This window comes from Rhinolophus hipposideros (assembly GCF_964194185.1).
Source record: "Rhinolophus hipposideros genome assembly, chromosome: 1".
NCBI classification, from domain to species: Eukaryota; Metazoa; Chordata; class Mammalia; order Chiroptera; family Rhinolophidae; genus Rhinolophus; species Rhinolophus hipposideros.
In genome coordinates this window covers 53,382,111-53,401,535 of record NC_138047.1, presented here as the reverse complement: position 1 = coordinate 53,401,535, position 19,425 = coordinate 53,382,111, and the positions used below count along the sequence as shown (strand labels likewise).

The 19,425-nt window shown below is 36.5% G+C and overlaps 1 protein-coding gene across 11 annotated transcripts in view; it reads left to right on the top strand.

Annotated features, from left to right (window-relative positions):
- Positions 1-1,444: 1,444 nt before the first annotated feature.
- The window catches only part of RASSF6 (Ras association domain family member 6), a 60,738-nt gene continuing 42,757 nt past the window's right edge, over positions 1,445-19,425 (top strand). The window contains exons 1-3 of one of the 11 annotated variants that reach the window (XM_081046304.1): positions 1,515-1,661; positions 5,192-5,211; positions 15,595-15,693. In XM_081046304.1, coding sequence (XP_080902430.1) covers positions 15,635-15,693 — 59 coding nt within the window. In that variant the 5' untranslated portion in view covers positions 1,515-1,661; positions 5,192-5,211; positions 15,595-15,634. Of the gene's footprint in view, positions 1,662-4,642; positions 5,028-5,191; positions 5,212-15,594; positions 15,694-19,425 lie in introns of those variants that run through there. The other 10 variants (XM_081046305.1, XM_081046299.1, XM_081046303.1 and 7 more) reach the window with 10 other exon arrangements.

Sequence of the window (19,425 nt, the reverse complement as noted above, 5' to 3'; positions counted from 1 at the left end):
ATCTTTCCTTTTTCTTTTTCCTCCTGCTTTTCTGTTCCATTTCTGTGGGTCATTGCATCCCTGCAACAGAATTGTGGTAGGAGCATATTGTGATACAAGTGTATCTCTTGATTTCCAATTAACAATATATTGGTAGGTATGCACATTCGTGTGTGTGCATGCTCACATGTGTGTGTGTGTGTGTGAAAAACACACCATATGTGTCAGTTAACCTGTACTCTAAAACATAACATGTTAGCATTTAGTGGCTTAACACAACAACCATTGATACAACTCATAGTTTTCTGTGTTGGCACTTTGAGCTGGGCTCAGCTGGGCAGTTCCTCTGTTCTCAACTAGACTCATTTATGGGTCTTCAGTCAACTGCAGGGTAGCTTAGTGGCTCTGCTTTTAGGCTGTCACCTGGGGTAATGGGACAACTGGGCCAAGCGTCTCATAATCCCGTAGGCTAGCCCAGGCTTGTTCGTAGGTAGTGCAGGGCCTTAAGAGCAACAAGAGTGTAAGCCCCATTGCACAATTGATTTTCAACCCTCTGCTTATATCACTTGGTATCGACCCATTGATCAAAGCAAATCACATGGCCAAGCTCAGAATCATTTAGGAAAATCCTTCCAAAAGATATAGAAAGGCAGGAAAAAATCAGGGCTGTTACTGTAGTCAACCCAACACTTATTTCAATGCCCTAAAAGAAGTCATTAAACAAGAAAAGTATCTGTTTTTAGGAGCCTTTCTCCCCTGGTCCTGAAGTTATCATTTACTGATATGGATTAGCCTGCTAGCCTAAGATAAATTGCCAATGATACTGGTGAATGGTGCAAATACTAAATATAAACTAAATAATTTATCTATGTGAACAGTTATCTATGGCATTACAAGGTTACTTGTGAACAATTTGTATTTAACACTTATAATAGTGGTTTCTCTAATCAGGAAAACAGTATGATCTATATTTATTTACTCAACACATATTTATTAAGCCACCATTATTTGTTCTGAACCAATGTTTCTTAAGCCTCTCACCTGGGCCTGGCATTGTTCTAGGCACTGAGGACAGAGTGGGGGAAACTAGAAGTCAAGGTTCCTCTTCTATTAGAGCTTATGTTTTAAGGAGAGGAGGCATAAAATAAACAGGTCACTCAAAACAGTAGATATGCATTCAGTAATAAAACAGTAAAATACATTCAGATAGTGATAATTGCCATTAGTACAACAAAATAGGGGACTGTGATAGAAAAAAATGGAGGCCTTATTTGGATTGAACAATCATGGAAGGCCTGTCTAAGGAGGTAAGATTTGGGGGGGGCGGGGGGACAGAAAAATTAAAACTGTGACAAGAACAGAGCTTGCTTCGCAGAGGCAATATCAAGTACAAAGGCAGTGAAGCAGGAACCAGTCTGGTCTGTTCCAGGAAGAACATTCAAACCAGGGCAGCAAGTACAGAGTCAGTACTCAGGAGTAGAGTACTCTACAGTAAGGTTGAAGATGTTAGGGAAGGGCCGGGTCACGTGGGCCTCGGAGGCCATGGGAAGAAGTTCAGATTAAGAATTTATCACAGAGGCAGGAGGGTTGGAGGCGGCAAACAACAAAAATGTTTTCAGCAAAAGAAATCAGAGGTGGTATGGGACCTGATTTTTGTTTGTAGAAGACTACACTGGCTACGGGTAAGGAATGGACTGTAGTGGGAAAAGAGTGGAAATAGAGACCGATTAGGAGGTCATCGGAAGTATTTGAGCAAGAAGGGATACTGGCCTAATCCAGGGGGTAATGGAGATGCATAGACAGAGATACAACATCAGGACTTGTCGGGAGTGGAAGGAGGAAATAAAAGGAATCAACAATAACTATTCAACTTTTGGCCTGAGCAACCATGAGCTTGCCAGTCACTGTATAAGCTTTGGGGACAAAATAGAGAATAAGACATAGTACTTGCCTTATGGAGTTTATAATCTATAGTTATTTAATAAATGCTACTTGGTTAATAGAGTAATAATTTAAAAATTAAGTTATATTTAAATATCCCAGTTTTTAACACCATAAAGCCCAGATGGGTTGAGATGTTAAATTTAATAAATAAATAACTAAATAAATTAGAAGGAAAAAATACTTGTATGTATATTTTAAGGGTGGAAAAGCATTTTAACACTGAGACGTAAACAATAAAGAAAAATATTAATGGATTTACTACTTAAAGTTAAAAATTTTTTTATGTCTAAAGTGTACTATAAACAAAATTAAAAAGCAAACAATAATGGGAAATATAGTCAGAGCATATATGACAAAGAGCTGATGTTTTTAACATATAAAATAGTCTTATAAATCAATACAGAAAAGATGAGCACAGAGTACGATAAACAAAAAAGCAAAAATACAGAGTTAAGTCTAAAGAAAGAGTTCAATCTTAGAGGTAATCAGTAACATACATATTTAAAATAGGATGTGTTTTTCTACCTTTCAAATTGATAAACGTTTAAAAGAAGAATAAAAATCCAAGAGTTAACCTAGCAGTATAAAATTCACACTTTTTTTTGAGAAAAATTCTTTAAAAATATCATTCCCTTTTACCTGGCAACTTTATTTTTTGAAGTATAGCTAAAAGGCATAATTATCATTGTGTGCAGTTGTTTGTAAACATTTACTGCAGTGTTGTTTATAATTATATAAATTGTCACCCTAGGGAACTGATTAAACAAATAATGATATGTTTATATGGTGTAATATAGTGCAGCTAGTTAAAATCACATTGCAGAAAAATGATTGACATATGGTAAATTGTTCATAATATGTTTTATGTGAAAAAAGCAGGTTATAAAACAATAAGCCAAATGTAGTAACATTTTGGTAAATACCCATAGAGAAACTATGACAATAAAGACAAATTGTTTATAGTAACTAAATTTGGGAGATAGAATTGCAGATGATCTTTTTCCTCTGCATGTCTGTGATTTTCAAATTTCCCACATTGCACATGTGTAGTTATGTACTTTTGATATTACAAAATAAAAATTACGTATTTATAAAAGCGTAAGTACTCAAAAACAAAAGGAGTCACTGAACCTCTAACTAAAGAAAGTGGTTGCAAATCAGTAATCAGAATAAGGGTTTCCAGGATGCTTGCAGATAAAAAATGCAAAACAAGGTTGCCCTGATACGGATAATAAACAAACGATCCCCACAGAGTGCAGACAATGGGGGTGGAACATGGATTTGAACAAAGACTCCTGGAGCCTAGGAGCTGTAGAGACTGTCCTGTTAGTCATCATCCAAAGGTCAGTCCATACCAGTAGGGGGTTGTGGTGCCAACAAGACAATCAAACTAATACCCACAAGTAATAATACCAAGTCACAGTGTCCTCATATATGAGGTTGTAGAAGTTTTAATTGTGACCCAATAAACCTATTTGCTTGATTCTGTTCAGTTTATTAAAATAGCCCACAGAATGATAAACCTGATTGTTTCTGGTCTGTACATACCACAAGTTAACTAGATAAATTGGCTGACTTTTTGAACATATAGAACCCTTAAACTGCTGTATCTGTCAAACATAACCTGCAAATCTTGAGTAGTGGTCAGTCTGTAAATTTGACACTTGAACACGCAGGACACCAGAAATGAACTCTGCCAAATGAACTCATTGAAGGAATTATATTTAATTCTTCCTGAGGATTCTAAGGTTTATAGTTGAAAAATAACCTTTTAAAAAATTACCAGTTGCTTTACGCAGGAAACAGGTAAAATACCAATTATACCAAAAAGTGTGTGTGTGTGTGTTTGTCTGTGTGTGTGTGTGTGTGTAAATAATGGCACTTTGTGTTTCCACAGCATCTGTCACCTGAGGCTTTCTAAGTCTTTCGTGTCTACCTCTTTTTTTTGAACTGATCTTATTTAATTTTAAATAAAAATAAAAAGTTCTGGTATTTCAGTAGTTTTCAAAGAGGGAACTCCTATTTTCTTTTCTTTTCTTTTTTTTTTGCTGTGTCAATGTTTTTATCCCTTTTTTAAAACTTGAGGTATAATTGACATAACATATTAGCTTCAAGTGTACAACATAATGATTTGATGTTTGTATATATTGCAAAATGATCACCACAATAGGTCTAATTAACTAGACATGGGTGCTCTTTTTGAAATTGGAGGTACTAAGGAAAAGCAAAATCCCCATATTCAATCCAACAGATAACAACTCAATTGTTATTCATTTCCTGTTATACTTTATTACAATAGTTTTTAAACGCTGATGTCTACCAGATTCTAATGAGAAGCTTATTGAAAAGAAACACAGCAGCCGACCCCAGGTCTCCCAGATGAGAGTCTCATAGGTGCAAAGGCCTGAGGGTGTTCAGGTTTAGCAAGTTACATTAGGGTTCTGGTGCACCCTGAGGCCCTGAGGTGTGAGAAGCATTGCTCTGGGTGAAAAGGTACTGGGGGACAAAGGAGGTGGCACAAAAAAAAAAAAAAAAGAAAATTATGGAATTTCTAATTGAAAGAGAAAAGATTTGAAAGACAAATGAATGATGACAGTCAGTCCTAATTGGTGTCATTTCTTTCATAGATTATTTCTCTACAGTCTGGATAGACTAGAAAGTAGAGATTAGAATTAGTCCAGTTCAGTGGTTAAAGCGTTAACCAGAATGTCAATTCACTTCTCAAGAAGTGTGACAAGGAGCAAAGGAGTGTTCCTATCAGCCGCTCCGAGGAAAGAAAGTAAACACTCCCAACATGCACTGAGGCACAGGGAGTGGCTCAGGTTTCTGACACTTCCCTGCGGTGGCGAAAAGGAGTAATAGTTAACTGCTTCCTGAGCTTGATGACCGTGAGTGTGGAGGGGCAGTGCCAGCAGAGCCCCAGCGGTGCTCAGGTAAGACGGGGGCGCCCCTCCTCCAGCACTTGGCACCGACCTGCGCCGTGACAGGTGAGTGAGCACTGACTTTCCGACAGTCTGTGACCAAACAGGGGAGCAAACTGTGAAGCAAGTTCAGCCCAGCAACTAAGGTGAAAAGGCTCCTCCGGCTCACAATGTGAATAACAGGTGAAAAATGGGGGTAGGGAAAGAACCCCTCTACCCCACTCCCTGAGGTCAAGTTGAGGACAAGTTATTAGAAAGCAGAATCGATACAGGCAGCCAAGTTAAATGTGTGCATGTATCAGAGAACCTGAAACCCAGACATTACTTTCCTTCTTGATTTTTTTCAGAATACCTATTCCTGACCGAGGTAAGCATGTGGGGAGGAGGAAAAGGAGGGAATGAGGGAGGGAGGGAAAGGCAGTGTGGGGTCAGTGTGGACACTGAGGCCCTTCTCCCTTTTCCTCAAGGGAAATAGCTCAATGAGCTGGAATTGCACGTTACTAGATATTAGAGTTCTGCATGACACCTTTCTCTGAGTATTCTTATGGTTACAATATTGTATTGAATGAGCAGACATGAAAGGATTCAGTTAAACATTTGTCTCCACAAAGTGACAGAGAAATTCTCCACACCCTCACCGCCCAGATAAAATTGAAAAAGATTTCTGATATAATTTAAGTCCTCACCACAATGAGAGAATAAACATAAATAATTAAGTGGGATCCCCTGAGTTAAGGATACAAATTCTGAAGCAGGAGAGCCATAGGTTCAAATCCTGCCTTTTGCCACTTAGTATTTTGTTCCTTAGCAAGTTGCTTAACCAATCCAAGCCTCAGTTTGTCATCTGTAAAACAAGCATCCTAACAGGATCTGCCAATAGGACTTTGATGGGAATTAAACACTTAGCATGTATTCTATAAACAGTTCCTCCTATTAGCATTAAGAAATAAGCTGCTCTTTAAAGGGGCCAGATCAGGGAGTGTGAGCTGAGCTGGAGTTGAGCTGGTTTCCAGAGTGGGTCCAGGACACATGAACAGATGGCAAGTGAGCACAGCATGACCTCTCTGAGTGGCAGTGAAGTTTTTCTGGCTTCTTGCCACTTTTCAAATTGAGTACATGGCGGCAAATTCAAGCTTATTTGCTACTCAATCACTTTTACTTTGGAAAAATCCCATTTATACTAATCTGTTATTTCTAAAATGGAGACACAACTTTATAGTAGGAGAGTTACACACAATCCCGTATTGTGGTACCCATGACATTTGAGTGTTATAAGACAGCTTGCCTTTGAATAATTTTGAGAAAATTAGACCATAGAGTCCGTGTTGTTATATTGCAGCATATTTTGTACTGTTTGTATTGCAGTCATGTAAACTTACGCCTATATTGATGGTCAAGAAATATAAAACAATGATACCTGTGTTTTATTGGTGTTCACCTCTTAAACTTAAATTACAGGGAAATGACCTTATTTTATAAAATTTTGTCTAAAGGGCACTTGTTAATATTGCTGTTAGTTTCATTACATGATAATTTTGAGGCAGGGACAAACTTGGTAGCTGTGACTAGCAAAGTATTTCCATTGATGACATTTTATATTTTTATTAATATAAAACATTAAATGATTTGCAGTTGATCTTAGCTTAATCATCACTGTTTTAATGGATTCTTTTTTCCGAATTGCAGAGTAAATTCTCCAATGTACTTAAATTCTCCAGTTGGATATTGACTGGAGAATTGTGAATGGAATTCTAAAGCCAACCAAAATGAAATTTATTGTTGCCCTCTAGGGTCTGATTTCATTTAGTGTGGTTTAGCTGAAAACTTATAAAAGAATCATATCCATTTAGAATAAATTATAGTACTGGTCTTCACTAAACAGTTTTTAAAAGAGGAAATATATCTTTATGCCAAATAGGTATTGTTAGAACTTCTTAAACCAAGTTATTTGATTATGATATTTCTTAATAGACATATGTCTAAACAATGCATAGTAGCCTCACGAGATAAATCTACTTAACCGTATCTGAGATTAATTTGAGATTAATTTATTTAATCACATAACTGGGGGTAAATCTTCTTGGTTAAAATCTATTTTAGTATACATATGTTTTTCTACTATTTCTAATGCATATAACATTTTATAATAAACTATTAAATGTTTTGGTATAGAGAGGGAGAGAGAGAAATAACAGTAATAAAAAAATTAACTTTTCCAATTATATTCAAAATAGTATAACATGTATATAACATGTCTTTTAACATGTAATTCAAAGATTTATGTCTGATATTTGTTTTAACTTCCTAAAATAAGAAGTATCCTATACATTTAATTGAAATAGAAATCTAATGCTAACAGTCAATTTACTTGTACAGATTCATTGGTTACAATGCAGATAGGGAATTTAGGATTGTTAGAGATACATGGATTTCATATAAAAGTTTATATTTTTAAAAATATTCAAGTATGGGTCAACTAAAAATACAACCTCTGAGAAAGAACGTCTTCTGAATATTCTCTCTTTGCACTGAAGTCTAGAGTTAGAGACAGTTAGGCTTTGTTGCAAAAATTAATGTTATGTTTTTCAAAGCTATTAAATATAGTGATTTCATCACTTCATAATATCATCTCAAGTACCAAACTAATACTACTGCTTTCAGTAGTTGAATATGAAAATGTCTCCTTTTTAAGTGATGAGAGTGTTATCTTAGTAGCTTAAATGGTTGAAGGACAACTTCTCTATCATCATCCCAGAGCCTAGTAAATGGAGAAGAGAGTCCCAATTCTTTAGCAGCCCATATATGAACAGGAAGAATGAGTCAAGATTCTAATGAAGTCAACCTTAGAATCTGTTCTTGGAAACTCAGATGAAGTAGAAAATCCATGAGTTTTACCACAGCAGAATTCCAGAAGATGCTGTTAGCAGACTGAGCATCTCCCTTCCAGACTAAGTTCTGGCAAGATGTGTTAAATCTTTACATGGCTTAAGCTTGCTTCTCCTACTGCTCCTGCTTTTCTCACTTCCCTGAGGGCACTCTGGGGAGAATAATGAGCATGGCATTATTAGCATGGTGTAAATATGCAATAGAATGTTAATGGCTTGGTATTTCAAATTAGATTCCACTGGAACTGACAGCAGTGGCATGCTGACATAGAGGTCTGGTTGTTTGAACTACATCCTGTTTAGTCCTGTCTTTAATTCAAGCACTGTAATACGTTTTTATTTATCTCAAAACAAACAATTCCTAACTGCTATCACTATCACTTAATAAAATGATAGTTTTGATACGCCAACTCTCAACTTTTATTCCCATCTATGCAAATGAGACACATTTCTTAGAAAAAATATGGAGTGAGATGTTTCCCAGAAACCAAACTTTTCTTGACTCTTTTCCTGTTTTGTAAGAATTGGATGATGGATTGAATTATAGATTTTTTTTCTCACATCCTTAAAATGTTATAATTGTATATAGATCTTCTCTTCTCTACTTCAAGTTTGCAGGTCAGAGCTTGGAGAACACTTTATTTTTTTTAGAGCTTTATGTTGGGGCTGAATACATATTTGTAACATTTCATTGTTTATTAGGGCCAAAACAATAATAAGAAAAAGAAACTCCATGTGTACAGCCCTTAATATAATCTTACTTAATAATTGAAATATACACTTGCTGTTCTAATGTGTTACTTTCTGGTTTTTTAATGGTGTATGTTATGTAAGATATGTTTCTTGTACATAATTTAAAAAATACAGATAGAATAAAAAAATAATTATCACTCATTTTCATAGCTCTCAATTATACTATTTTAATATATCTCCCCATATATTGAATATATTCATTATTTTATATATGTTTTATCTATATACTTGTTCATATATATGTATACATATATACACATATTTTGTTTTCTTTTTTTTTAATTAATAAGAGTGTTATCTTAGTAGCTGAAATCTTTGAAGGACAACTTCTCTATCATCATCCCAGTGCCTAGTAAATGGAGAAGAGAGTCCCAATTCTTTTGCAGCCTGTGTGTGTGTGTGTGTGTGTGTGTGTGTGTGTGTGTGTGTGTGTTTGTGAGTGTATTATACATATACACTGTAGGTAATACAAAACTGAAATAAGCAGTAATCTTATTCGAAAGGAACTAATAGTCAAATTGAGTAAAATAAAATATAGTTATAGAGAGAAAGCAGTAAGTAATTAGAAAGCTACAGACATTTTCCTGTGAAAGTTTAGCAGCAGGAGAAATTTGTTTTGGCTGGGGAACATAGAGAAATTGACACCTGTGTGTTTTTATTTGTTTGTTTGTTTGTTTTAGTTTATTGTGAAATTATGACTGTCTTGACACTGCATGTACCCACTGGCCTCAGAAACAAGGGGTTGTAGATACAGATACAGGCTATACTTCCTGTGGTTAGCACAGGACTGGGTCCAGAGAAGGAACTCATGAAATATTTGTTGACTACAAATGAGTGAACCAAATTTTCCACTTTTAAACAAGTAACCATTTAATTAATCCATGCTTGGGCACAAGAAGATACTTTAAATGCCTGGCCCATTTGAATTAATTGGGGCTTGGATTCCCCTTCCATCCTCCAGCTTCCCCACATCTAGCAGGATACAGAGTGGAGGGAGGTGAACCACTGATGCTCTCTCATGCTCTCTGATGCTCTCAGGTCTCACTGCTGCCTGCACACTCAGCGCTCCCGTTCTGCTTCCTCAGGTTCCTGGTTCTGTCTTCCTGCTCAGACCAATTCTACCTACTTAGTCTCCTCCCTTCCCTGCTGAGTCACATAGGTCTATGTGATCCTAGACCAACCTAGTACTTCCAGGACTGTGTATTTCTCCAGGACTTAATTGCTGACTATATAATTCTTATCTCTTGAGCTCCATTCTGTCTGGACAAAATGAAAAAGTAAATAACCACACTTATTAAATAAGAAATCTTACTTCATACACAATCTAAGTCAATAAGCTCTGGCCCCAGGACTGGAAAGCCCTGTACGATTCACCCTCCCAGGAAAGTACATAGATTTGTAACAACCATCTTCCTCCTCAAGTCATCGTGTATTATGTTCTACCAAAATAATTGTGAACTTCCAAATTAAGACCTCCAGGTTTCTAGACCTGTGCTTTTTCCTGTTTTCGTATTTCCTCTCTATTTCTGCTAGTCATGAACTCTGTTATCCTCCTCTTAAGCCTTTGGAGGAAACGAGCTCAGACCCTTAAATCCGCCAAGTCTTTATACTTTAAAAGATAGTCACAAGGGCCCTTCCAGGTTTTAATTTGCTATGAATCATGGGTAATGGGAATAGAGAGGGGAAACTATTTGAATTCATAGAGATATGTCTCACTTCAGCAATTAATAATAAAATGACTTATCAAATCACATTGTTACCTTTCAGGTATTGAGACTGAATACTTTCTTTAGCCATATTTTAGATTCAGACATGGTCAGTATTATTTCTTATTCAATTAGCATATACTGCTTATTCACAAAAATTTTATCCCGTTTTTATTTTCTTCTATAAATTCAATTCTACTGTCTTCCTAAGTTCAGAGAATAATGTAAAGGCTTTTGAAATTCTTTCATCCCATCTGAAGTCTGATTCCCTTCAGCATAGGTCACAGGTTTATATAGCTGTTGTTTGCCATCTTTAATGATACCTTAGCTGTTTTTCAATAAATACAAATAAGGAGCCACTGCAATGATTCTTCAGCCCATCACTGTCAATTTGCACTTTTTTATTGTAAGAAGCTTCCATTGGTGATTCTTCAGTACAAGGTATCTTCCACTTCTAGTCTCAGCTAAAATATAACGTTAACTATGAGGTCAAGAAAAGTTTTATAAATAGTACTTAATCCTCTGGGCCACATCTTCAACTTTACATTTAGTCAGTCACTCAACAAGTATGAATTGAATCCCTTCCATATTCCAGGTATAATTTTAAGAGCTGGACGTATACAGGTAAATTTAAAAAGCCCTTATTGTAAGAAATTCATGTTGTAATTGGGGAAGACAGACAATGTAAATAAATAAGATCGTTTTTCAGATATTAATACATAATTAGATGAAACTAATGTGATAGTGACTGATTGAGACTTGTTCCTCTGAGAGAAGAGACACTAGGACTGACATCTTCATGATGGGAAACAGCCAGCCATGTCACAGTCTAAGGGACAGAAGCTCCAAGTAGGAGGAGGAGCAAGTATAAATCCCTGAGGCAGGAATAAGCTTAGGGAGTGACTGAAAACCAGAAAGAAGGCCAGTGTAAATGATATATAACCAATGAGGGAAGTAATGAAGGGAGTGAATACTAAGACAGTGACAGGACCTTGCGAGTCATCGTAAGGAGGTTATATTTTATGCTAGGTCATTGTTGGAAGTCTTTGCAAGGCTTTAATCATGAGATGACAAGATCTGATTCTATCTTTAAAGTTACCATTCTGGATGATGTAAGGAGAATGGAATACTGGTCACAATGGGATGCAGGGAAACCAGTCAGGAGGCCGACGCAGTAATCCAGAAGAAAGATGGTGGTGGCTTGCCTCAAAGTAGTAGTGTTGGAAATAAAAGCTTTTGAGTTCAGGTTATATATTAAGGTACAATCAATAGGACTTATGTTTGGATTGGAATCTGGTTATGATGAAAGAGTTAAAAATAAGACTGAGTCTTAGTTTTTGGTGCTAAAAGGAAACAATTGTGGAGCAGAGAATTCTGGAGCATTGTACAAAGTCAGTGTTTCTGTTTTGGCCATGTTGATATTGAGAAGCCTGTTAGACATCCAAGTATAGATTAATTAAGTAATGACATGAGTCTGGAGCTCAGCAGAAAGGCTGGGCTGGAGATGGATTAGATTACCTGGAAGAAAGTATAGGTAGTGAAGAGAGGATGGCCACAGACAGACTGGTAGGACAAGCAAGCATTTTGTGATCATCTAGAAGAGTCGGCAGAGGAGGCTAAAATGTTGAGGCCAATGAGACAGCAAGAAAACAAGGCAAGATTGTTGTGGTTGCTGCTTTGTCTCAAAAGCTGTAAGAAAGAATGTGTTTCAAAATGAGGGAACAATCAACCTTGTCAAATGCTGTTCAGAGGCAGAGAAAACAAAGAAAGAAAATGAACTATTGGAATGTGGGAGAAGAAGTACATGAGAGGTTGAATTAAAGAAATAATAAACAATCTGGATCCAGGAAGAAGAAAGTCATGTTTGAGCAGCAAGGTGACCACTGGGGAACTCACTTGGGCACATCAGTAACTCTTTCTGTGGGTGATTAGAATGACAAAATCTAGGGGAAATACTCAGGTTTTAGAATAAAGAGCAAGGGTTATATAAGCAAAGCCAGACTAAATCCTGTGAATGAGTAACTGGGATTTGTTGGGTTCATAGAGCACGCTGTGTCTCTGTCCCAAGGCAGCCTGAAATGCTCACATAGCTTCTGATCTACAGAGTTAATTTACCCGTTTTGCTGAGCTTGAGTCCTCTCCATGAAATCTCCTCCTCTAAATGATATGACATCAAAGAGGATGACATTCCCAACTAGAGGGGCAACATTCTTTGATCAAGAGGATATGAGTAGGAAAGTAGAAGACATAAATTGATAATATCAATTCAAGATGGAATGTGGAAAATGACATCACAGCAGTGTAGATAATAGGCTATGGGAGATTTGATAATGTCCCCTTTGAGCAGAGACTGGAAGGAAGCAGAAACCTGGACCTGCAGTGACAAAAGTCCTCTTATGTGAAAAAACTGGTGAGAAGAGGCTCAGTGGTATGAAATTCCATTAGACTAGAAGGTCTGGTGTTAAAGAAAACTTTAATATTAAGTCTGAAAAGGTAGGTTTGGGTGGGATTACAGAAAGCCTGAATGTCAGGTTAAGGGGCTTGGGCTGTATTGGCTAAGAATGAGATCCCAAGAAAGTCTGTGGACAAGAAGATGATGTGAAATCATAATGGTAAAACTAGTCAAGCATTCAGCTTAGAGACTATTACATATGCCTGATGAGATATGCTCATAGCCTTCAAATAGGTTATATAATTTCAAACTAACAATGGGCTGAGGGGAAATATGCATCAGGAATTTTGTGAGAATAGCTTTTTTCTTTCTTCCTTCCTTCCTCCCTTCCTTCTTCTTCTTCTCTCTCTCTCCCCTCCCCCTTTCTCCCTCCTTCTCTCCCTCCCTCCCTCCTCTTTTCCTTTCCTTTCCTTTCCTTTCCTTTCCTTTCCTTTCCTTTCCTTTCCTTTCCTTTCCTTTCCTTTCCTTTCCTTTCCTTTCCTTTCCTTTCCTTTCCTTTCCTTTCCTTTCCTTTCCTTTCCTTTCCTTTCCTTTCCTTTCCTTTCCTTTCCTTTCCTTTCCTTTCCTTTCCTTCTTTCCTTCCTTCCTTTCATTTTTTTTGATTTTTTTAGACTGGTATTCTCCTAGAGAAAATGACGTGAAATGCCTTCCACACACCTTACCTCAACCAAAATAATCTGATTCAGAAGGGAAAGGAGGCAATCCCTCTTGTTCTTTTTTTAAATAAAATAATTGATCTTGTCTCTCCAGCCACCTTTTTTTTTTTTTTCCAGCCACCTTTTTATTTTGGCTATATTCCTTATGACTGCATAGGCTTAAAGTAATGGTAATTAAATATTCAATTTCTGCAAAATGGAATGACTAGAAATTATTATATTTTAAATCTCTGGTTATACCTTAATGCCATTTATATGAAGACATAAAGGAGGATATTATTCATGTCTGACCACAGTTTCCAGGGCCTGAAGGAGACTTAAAAGCTGTTATGTCACACTTAATCAATCCTGCGTGTCCAAGCTTGATTTCAGTTGCCTGGAAACTTCAAATTATGTTTGCAGGACTGGGCAGGGTTCAGCCAGTTTGGATTGAGTTTCCGTAATACAAGGAATATGTTTCCTTGCACAGAATCATACAGGAAAAAATTCTTTCTAGAATTACCCCAAAACAGACTACCCATATTGGCCCATCTTTCCTTGCCTTGGGCCACTGATTCTGTAGTTTTTCAGCTTACATAGTACAGGCTCCTCTTTTCTTCACACCTCCAAATATTGCCCTACGATCTCTTCTCTACTCTAGCTATCTCGTATTCCCATGTTGCCATAAAAATTTCAGTGATTGCAAAATGCCTCTTTATTGAGTCACAGAAGCCTTTGAGAAGTTAATATCTTCTTAAAGAAAATAACACTGAGCTGCTAAGTAAGCAGAAGTTTAAAAGTGACTGGCTTTGTTTTTCCACTAGTCTCTGGAAATTTTACTTTAAAATAAAGTAACAGCAAGACACCTAACTTTTTTTCATGTATTTCTGAAAGTTTCACTATGAAATATAAAAACAGCAAGGCTTCAGAAACATTATTCCAGCCAGACAGAATTCCTCATGTGGCTTCTCTTTTGTTCTTTTTATACTTCTCAATAAAAAGTAAGCTCTGTAGCAGGAAAGGACAGCTTCAAACACCCCAAGCACATCTGTGCATTTATAGAGAGATGAAACAGGAGGATAATTTTTAAATAACAAAAACCTGGTAGTATCAGAAATGTGAATAAGATGAAAAAAAAATTAGCATGTATTCCAAATTAAATACTAAAAATTCAGAAATAGGACTATTTATAATAGGAGTTATGCCAAATTTGGACACACTGGATACATTCATTACTAGGAGCACAGCTCATACAACCATCAACTGTAAAGTGATTATCAGCATAAGTTTGATCCAGGATTTCACTTATAAATTTTCAAATCATTTGCACATATCATGGGACAACACTGTGGTTTCTATTGTATTTTCATAAAAAAAATGCTTTGCCCCTGTCTGCCTTTCCCTCTCTCTGTCTCTTCATCCCACAGTTATCAGTCTCTCAAATTGATTACCAAGGGGAAGACAATATGTCAAGGTATACATTTGTGGCTTATCTATATTTCTTCATACGTCCTCTTTATCATCTTTTTTTAGAATTTGTCAAAACTGAATTGTATGTTTTCTCTTCCTTTACTACTATTTTCCCCAATTTATATGAAGAACATAATTTTCAATTTAAGGTGGAAGATGATATCAAAAGAAATAAAATGGATTTTTCTCAAAAGCACATATTGAGTAATAAGAACAGAGGGGAACATCTAAACATCTTAAAATTATATGGTAGGGACGGGGTAGGAGGAGAGAGAAAACAACACATTATCACTTGTTCCCAAAACAAGCTATCTTATGAACAATCATGAAAAAGAAGTTTAGAGGATGCCATTAAGAAACTCACTCAAAGCGAGTTATAGTTAAAACTCTGAACCCTAAGCTTATTTTCTGATAATTGAAGATTTTGGAGAACATCTCATGCATGCTCAATATTAGTTCCCTTCGATATATATACATATATATATATATATATATATATATATATATATATATATATATATTTTCAGGGATTTTATATATATATATATTCAGGGATTTATATATATATATTTATATATATATATATTATATATGTATTCAGGGATATATATATATATATGGAGTTTTTAAAAATGTTTTATATATATATATATAAAAAAAAAAAAAAAGCTTCTCTTTTCTTCCCTCCCCAACCCAACCCTCAGGCCAAACATGAAACACTACTTTAAAACTCCCCCAAAATACTTTTACACACTAGGGACACAACAACAAAAAAATTCAATTTAAGTCAGAAACTAATTTATGAATGCATCACAGGAACATTCCATTAATATTATTCTAATGTTTTAGGGTATCCTCAGATGATCTCAAAAAGAGAGTAAAGATAACTATGACGGCTCACCAGTTTTCTTCTTGGATCTTCGTAAATGAGAGGACGTTTATTACCAGGTAACTATATACCTGTATAATATGTTATTCTACTTGCCAGTCATTTGTGGGTTATACCCCAGCACTATGTCATTCTAAGCATGATATATGATCCACAAAGTCAATAATAAGAATCATCAGTTGAGACATTAAATAAGAGGTTGAATAAATACATCCCTAAATACTGCTGAACCATAGCTTTTTATGGAACAATCACTCACATTTCATAACATATTTCATTTTTACTGTTTCCCTCTTTACATTGGGTTATACAATTTATGGCCACATCTACAGCTATTTTCTTATACACAGCACATAATATCTTATGTTGCTTTGGAAATAACACAGTAAGGATTTGAAAATTATAAGAGTAAAGATGAGAAGTGAACCTCACTGAGCTAGAGCAGAAGCTAAGAAGGGGAAAAACAAAATGGTAAGGGGAGAAACAGTGGCACTGGAACATGACCCACTTCTTATAAATAAGAGAAACAAAGCCAAATAAGTAAGAGAGGGAAGTAGATGTAAATGATTCAGGATTGGGAAATAGGAAAGCAGAAGGAACAAATATGGTCAAAAATGGAATTAAAGCCACAGCTGGAGGATTGCGTGAAGTATAAGAGGTGGGAAGAAGACATAAAGTAAAAGATAGTGGATTCATGTATTCTTCTGGATCCTGAGCATTCAGCAATGAACCAAACAAGACCTCGACCCTCATGGGGTTGCCTCCTAAAAAGGAAACACAGTAGTCCTCCCTTATCCAAAGTTTCACTTTCCAATTTCAGTTCCCTGCAGTCAACTGCAGTCTGAAAATATTAAATGGGAACTTCCAGGAATAAACAATTCATAAGTTTTAAATGGCATGTCATTCTAAGTAGTGTTATGAAATCTCACCATCCCACTCCAGCCCACCTGAGACATAAATCATCCCTTGTCAAGCATATCTACTCTATATAGGCGCCCCGCCAAGTAGTCACTTAGTAGTTGTCTGGTTATCAGATAGACTGTCATGGTATCGCAGTGCCTGGTTTAAGTAACTCTTCTTTTACTTAATAATGACCCCCGAAGAGCTAGAGTAAGAGCTAACAATTCAAATACACCAAAGAGAAGCCATAAGTGCTTCCTTTAAGTGTAAAGGTGAAATTTCTCGGCATAATAAGAAAAGAAAATATTTTTTTATGTTGAGGTTGCTAAGATCTATGGTAAGAACAAATCTTCTATCCATGAAATTGCCTAATTTATAAATTAAACTTTATCGTAGGTATGTATGTATAGGAAAAAACATAACATATATAGGGTTCAGTACTATCCACAGTTTCAAGCATCCAACTTCTATGGGTCAGGGGGCATGACTGTATACTAAATATGTAAGATACATGAGTTACAATATACACTGTCAGGTGCTGAAAGGTATGAAGAATAAAAATAAAGCAGGAAAGGAAGTAATGAGTACTGGGGGTGGAGAGCAGGCCAGTTATGATTTCATATTAAGATAGCCAGGGAAGTCCTCAGTGAGTATGAGAGCAAGCACCTAAAGGAAGCGAACGAGAAAGTTGTGCAGGTATTGGTCAGGGAACATCCAGGCAAAGGGGACAGCAGGTTTATAGCCCTGAGGCAAGTGTAAGCCTAAAAGGAGGGAGGAAGCCAGTGTAGGGAAGTGAAGTAGGAACTACAGTAGGAGAAGCTGAGGTCAGAGACATATGGGGCCAGAACATGGAAAGTCTCACAGGCCATTGTGAGATTTCGTCTTTCCCACTTAGGTGATGCGAAGAAGCCATTGAAGGATATTGCGTACATGAGTAATTGGATCAGTCTGGCTGTTAAGAGCAGACTGAAGAGGAGACAAGAATGGAATCAAAGAAACTGTTGAGGAGCTGATGGTCCACAGGAGAGACTATAGTGCCTTGGACCAAGGTGGCAGCAGTGGAGGTAGAAAAAAAATGGTCAGATTCTGGATATATTTTGAAGGAAGAGAAAACAGGATTTCCTGAAGGCTGAGATGTGGGGTGTGAGAGAGAGAGAATAATCAAGGATGATTCCAAGGATTGTGATCTAGAATGGAGTTGAAATTTTCTGATGTTATAAAGACTACAGGAGGAATAGGTTTGGGGTGAAAGATCAGGAATTCGGTTCTGAATATGTTACATTTGAGATTGAATAAGATCACCTAGGAAATAAGTGTAACTAGAGAAGACTCAAGATCCAAGGTTATAAAAGAGTGAAATGAAGTAGGAAAAATCAGAAACAAGAAGGCAAGGCAGAAATATATTGGGTAAATAAATGGGCAGAATGACTGTGGAGACTGAACAGAGAGGAAGCAGTTACATAGCACGTAATATTATCCATATAAATAAGTGACACCACTTTAGGATGTCAAGGTAACTGAAACATTGATGGAGATACAAGGAGAAGAAAAAAGTTAAGGAGATGGGACATTGAAATAAAAGACTGAGAAATTTATTTTTTAAATATTAAGTACATCAAATATATGGTGATGGAAGGAGAACTGACTCTGGGTGGTGAACACACAATGGGATTTATAGATGATATATTATAGAATTGTACACTTGAGACCTATATAATTTTAATAACCAATGTCATCTCAATAAATGTAATAAAAATTTTAAAAATATAGTAAGTACAGATGACTGACAATGAAGGTCAGAAAAGGTAGCATACACATAAAACAGAAGGTAAGAGGGACAGAAAGTTCTTAGAGATGGGTAAGAGATGGACATGGTAACAGGATGGGCCTTGTTGAGAGTACCTGAAAGATGACAGTTTGAGAAGAGACAAAGATGAAGGAACAGATAAGAAAAAGATGTGAGTAATCTGCAAGAGTAGCAGGAGGCAAAGGAGGTTCAAGATAGATGGATGATGGAGAAGATGGGGGAGGTTGTGAATAAAGGGTAAGAGGCTCCCAAAAGAGTAACAGAGGTGAAGCATGGGGTAAGAACCCAGGACAGCCCCCAAAAGTTCCCCCTACCATATTCGTCTCTTCCCAGGGAAAATTACAGAAGGCAGAGAGGAGTCTCCAGAGACAATAGTCCTGGGTCTGTACTGGTGTTCCTTTTTGCCTATGTGTCTTCTGTGCAGTAAGTTTGCCCAGCCAGGAAAACCAATGTACTACACTAGGAGGGAATTTCAGAGAAGAAAAAGTAGAGTATTAGAGAAGAATGTAAAAACCCCTGTACATAATTTCCTTTTATTCAACTCTGTATGTTTCAGTTCAGCTCATGAAATCATGATTCCCATATGTCCCTGCCAGTACCTTGATAAACTACTCCTGGGGCCCACCTCTCAGGTGATAACCTCTGAGGTTACAACAATTGTCCCTTAGTCTACTTCAGCTATGACACAGCAGCTCTACCTACTGGATCCCTGAGGAAGCAAGGACATTTCTCACTTAAACCTTTAGACTCACCCTCATGATCAGATTAAAATATAGTCCTAACAAGCATGAGGCATCCTCAATCCACAGTCCCCTGTATGCAAACCCTGACACCAACATGAAGTAGGACCTCTCTTCCCTGACCAAACTTCAAGACAAATGTCATAGGGAAATGAAGCAAATTACATTTTATGTATTCATATTTTATATAATTGTAAAAACTGTTAAAATATTAAAACATGTTCAAAAAATAAAGATTATCCACAATCTCATGATTGAGAAAAAATATATACCCTAATTTTGTCCTATTCTTCATCTTCTAAGGATTCTATTTTCCATATTTCAGATTATACTGTATTTTGTTT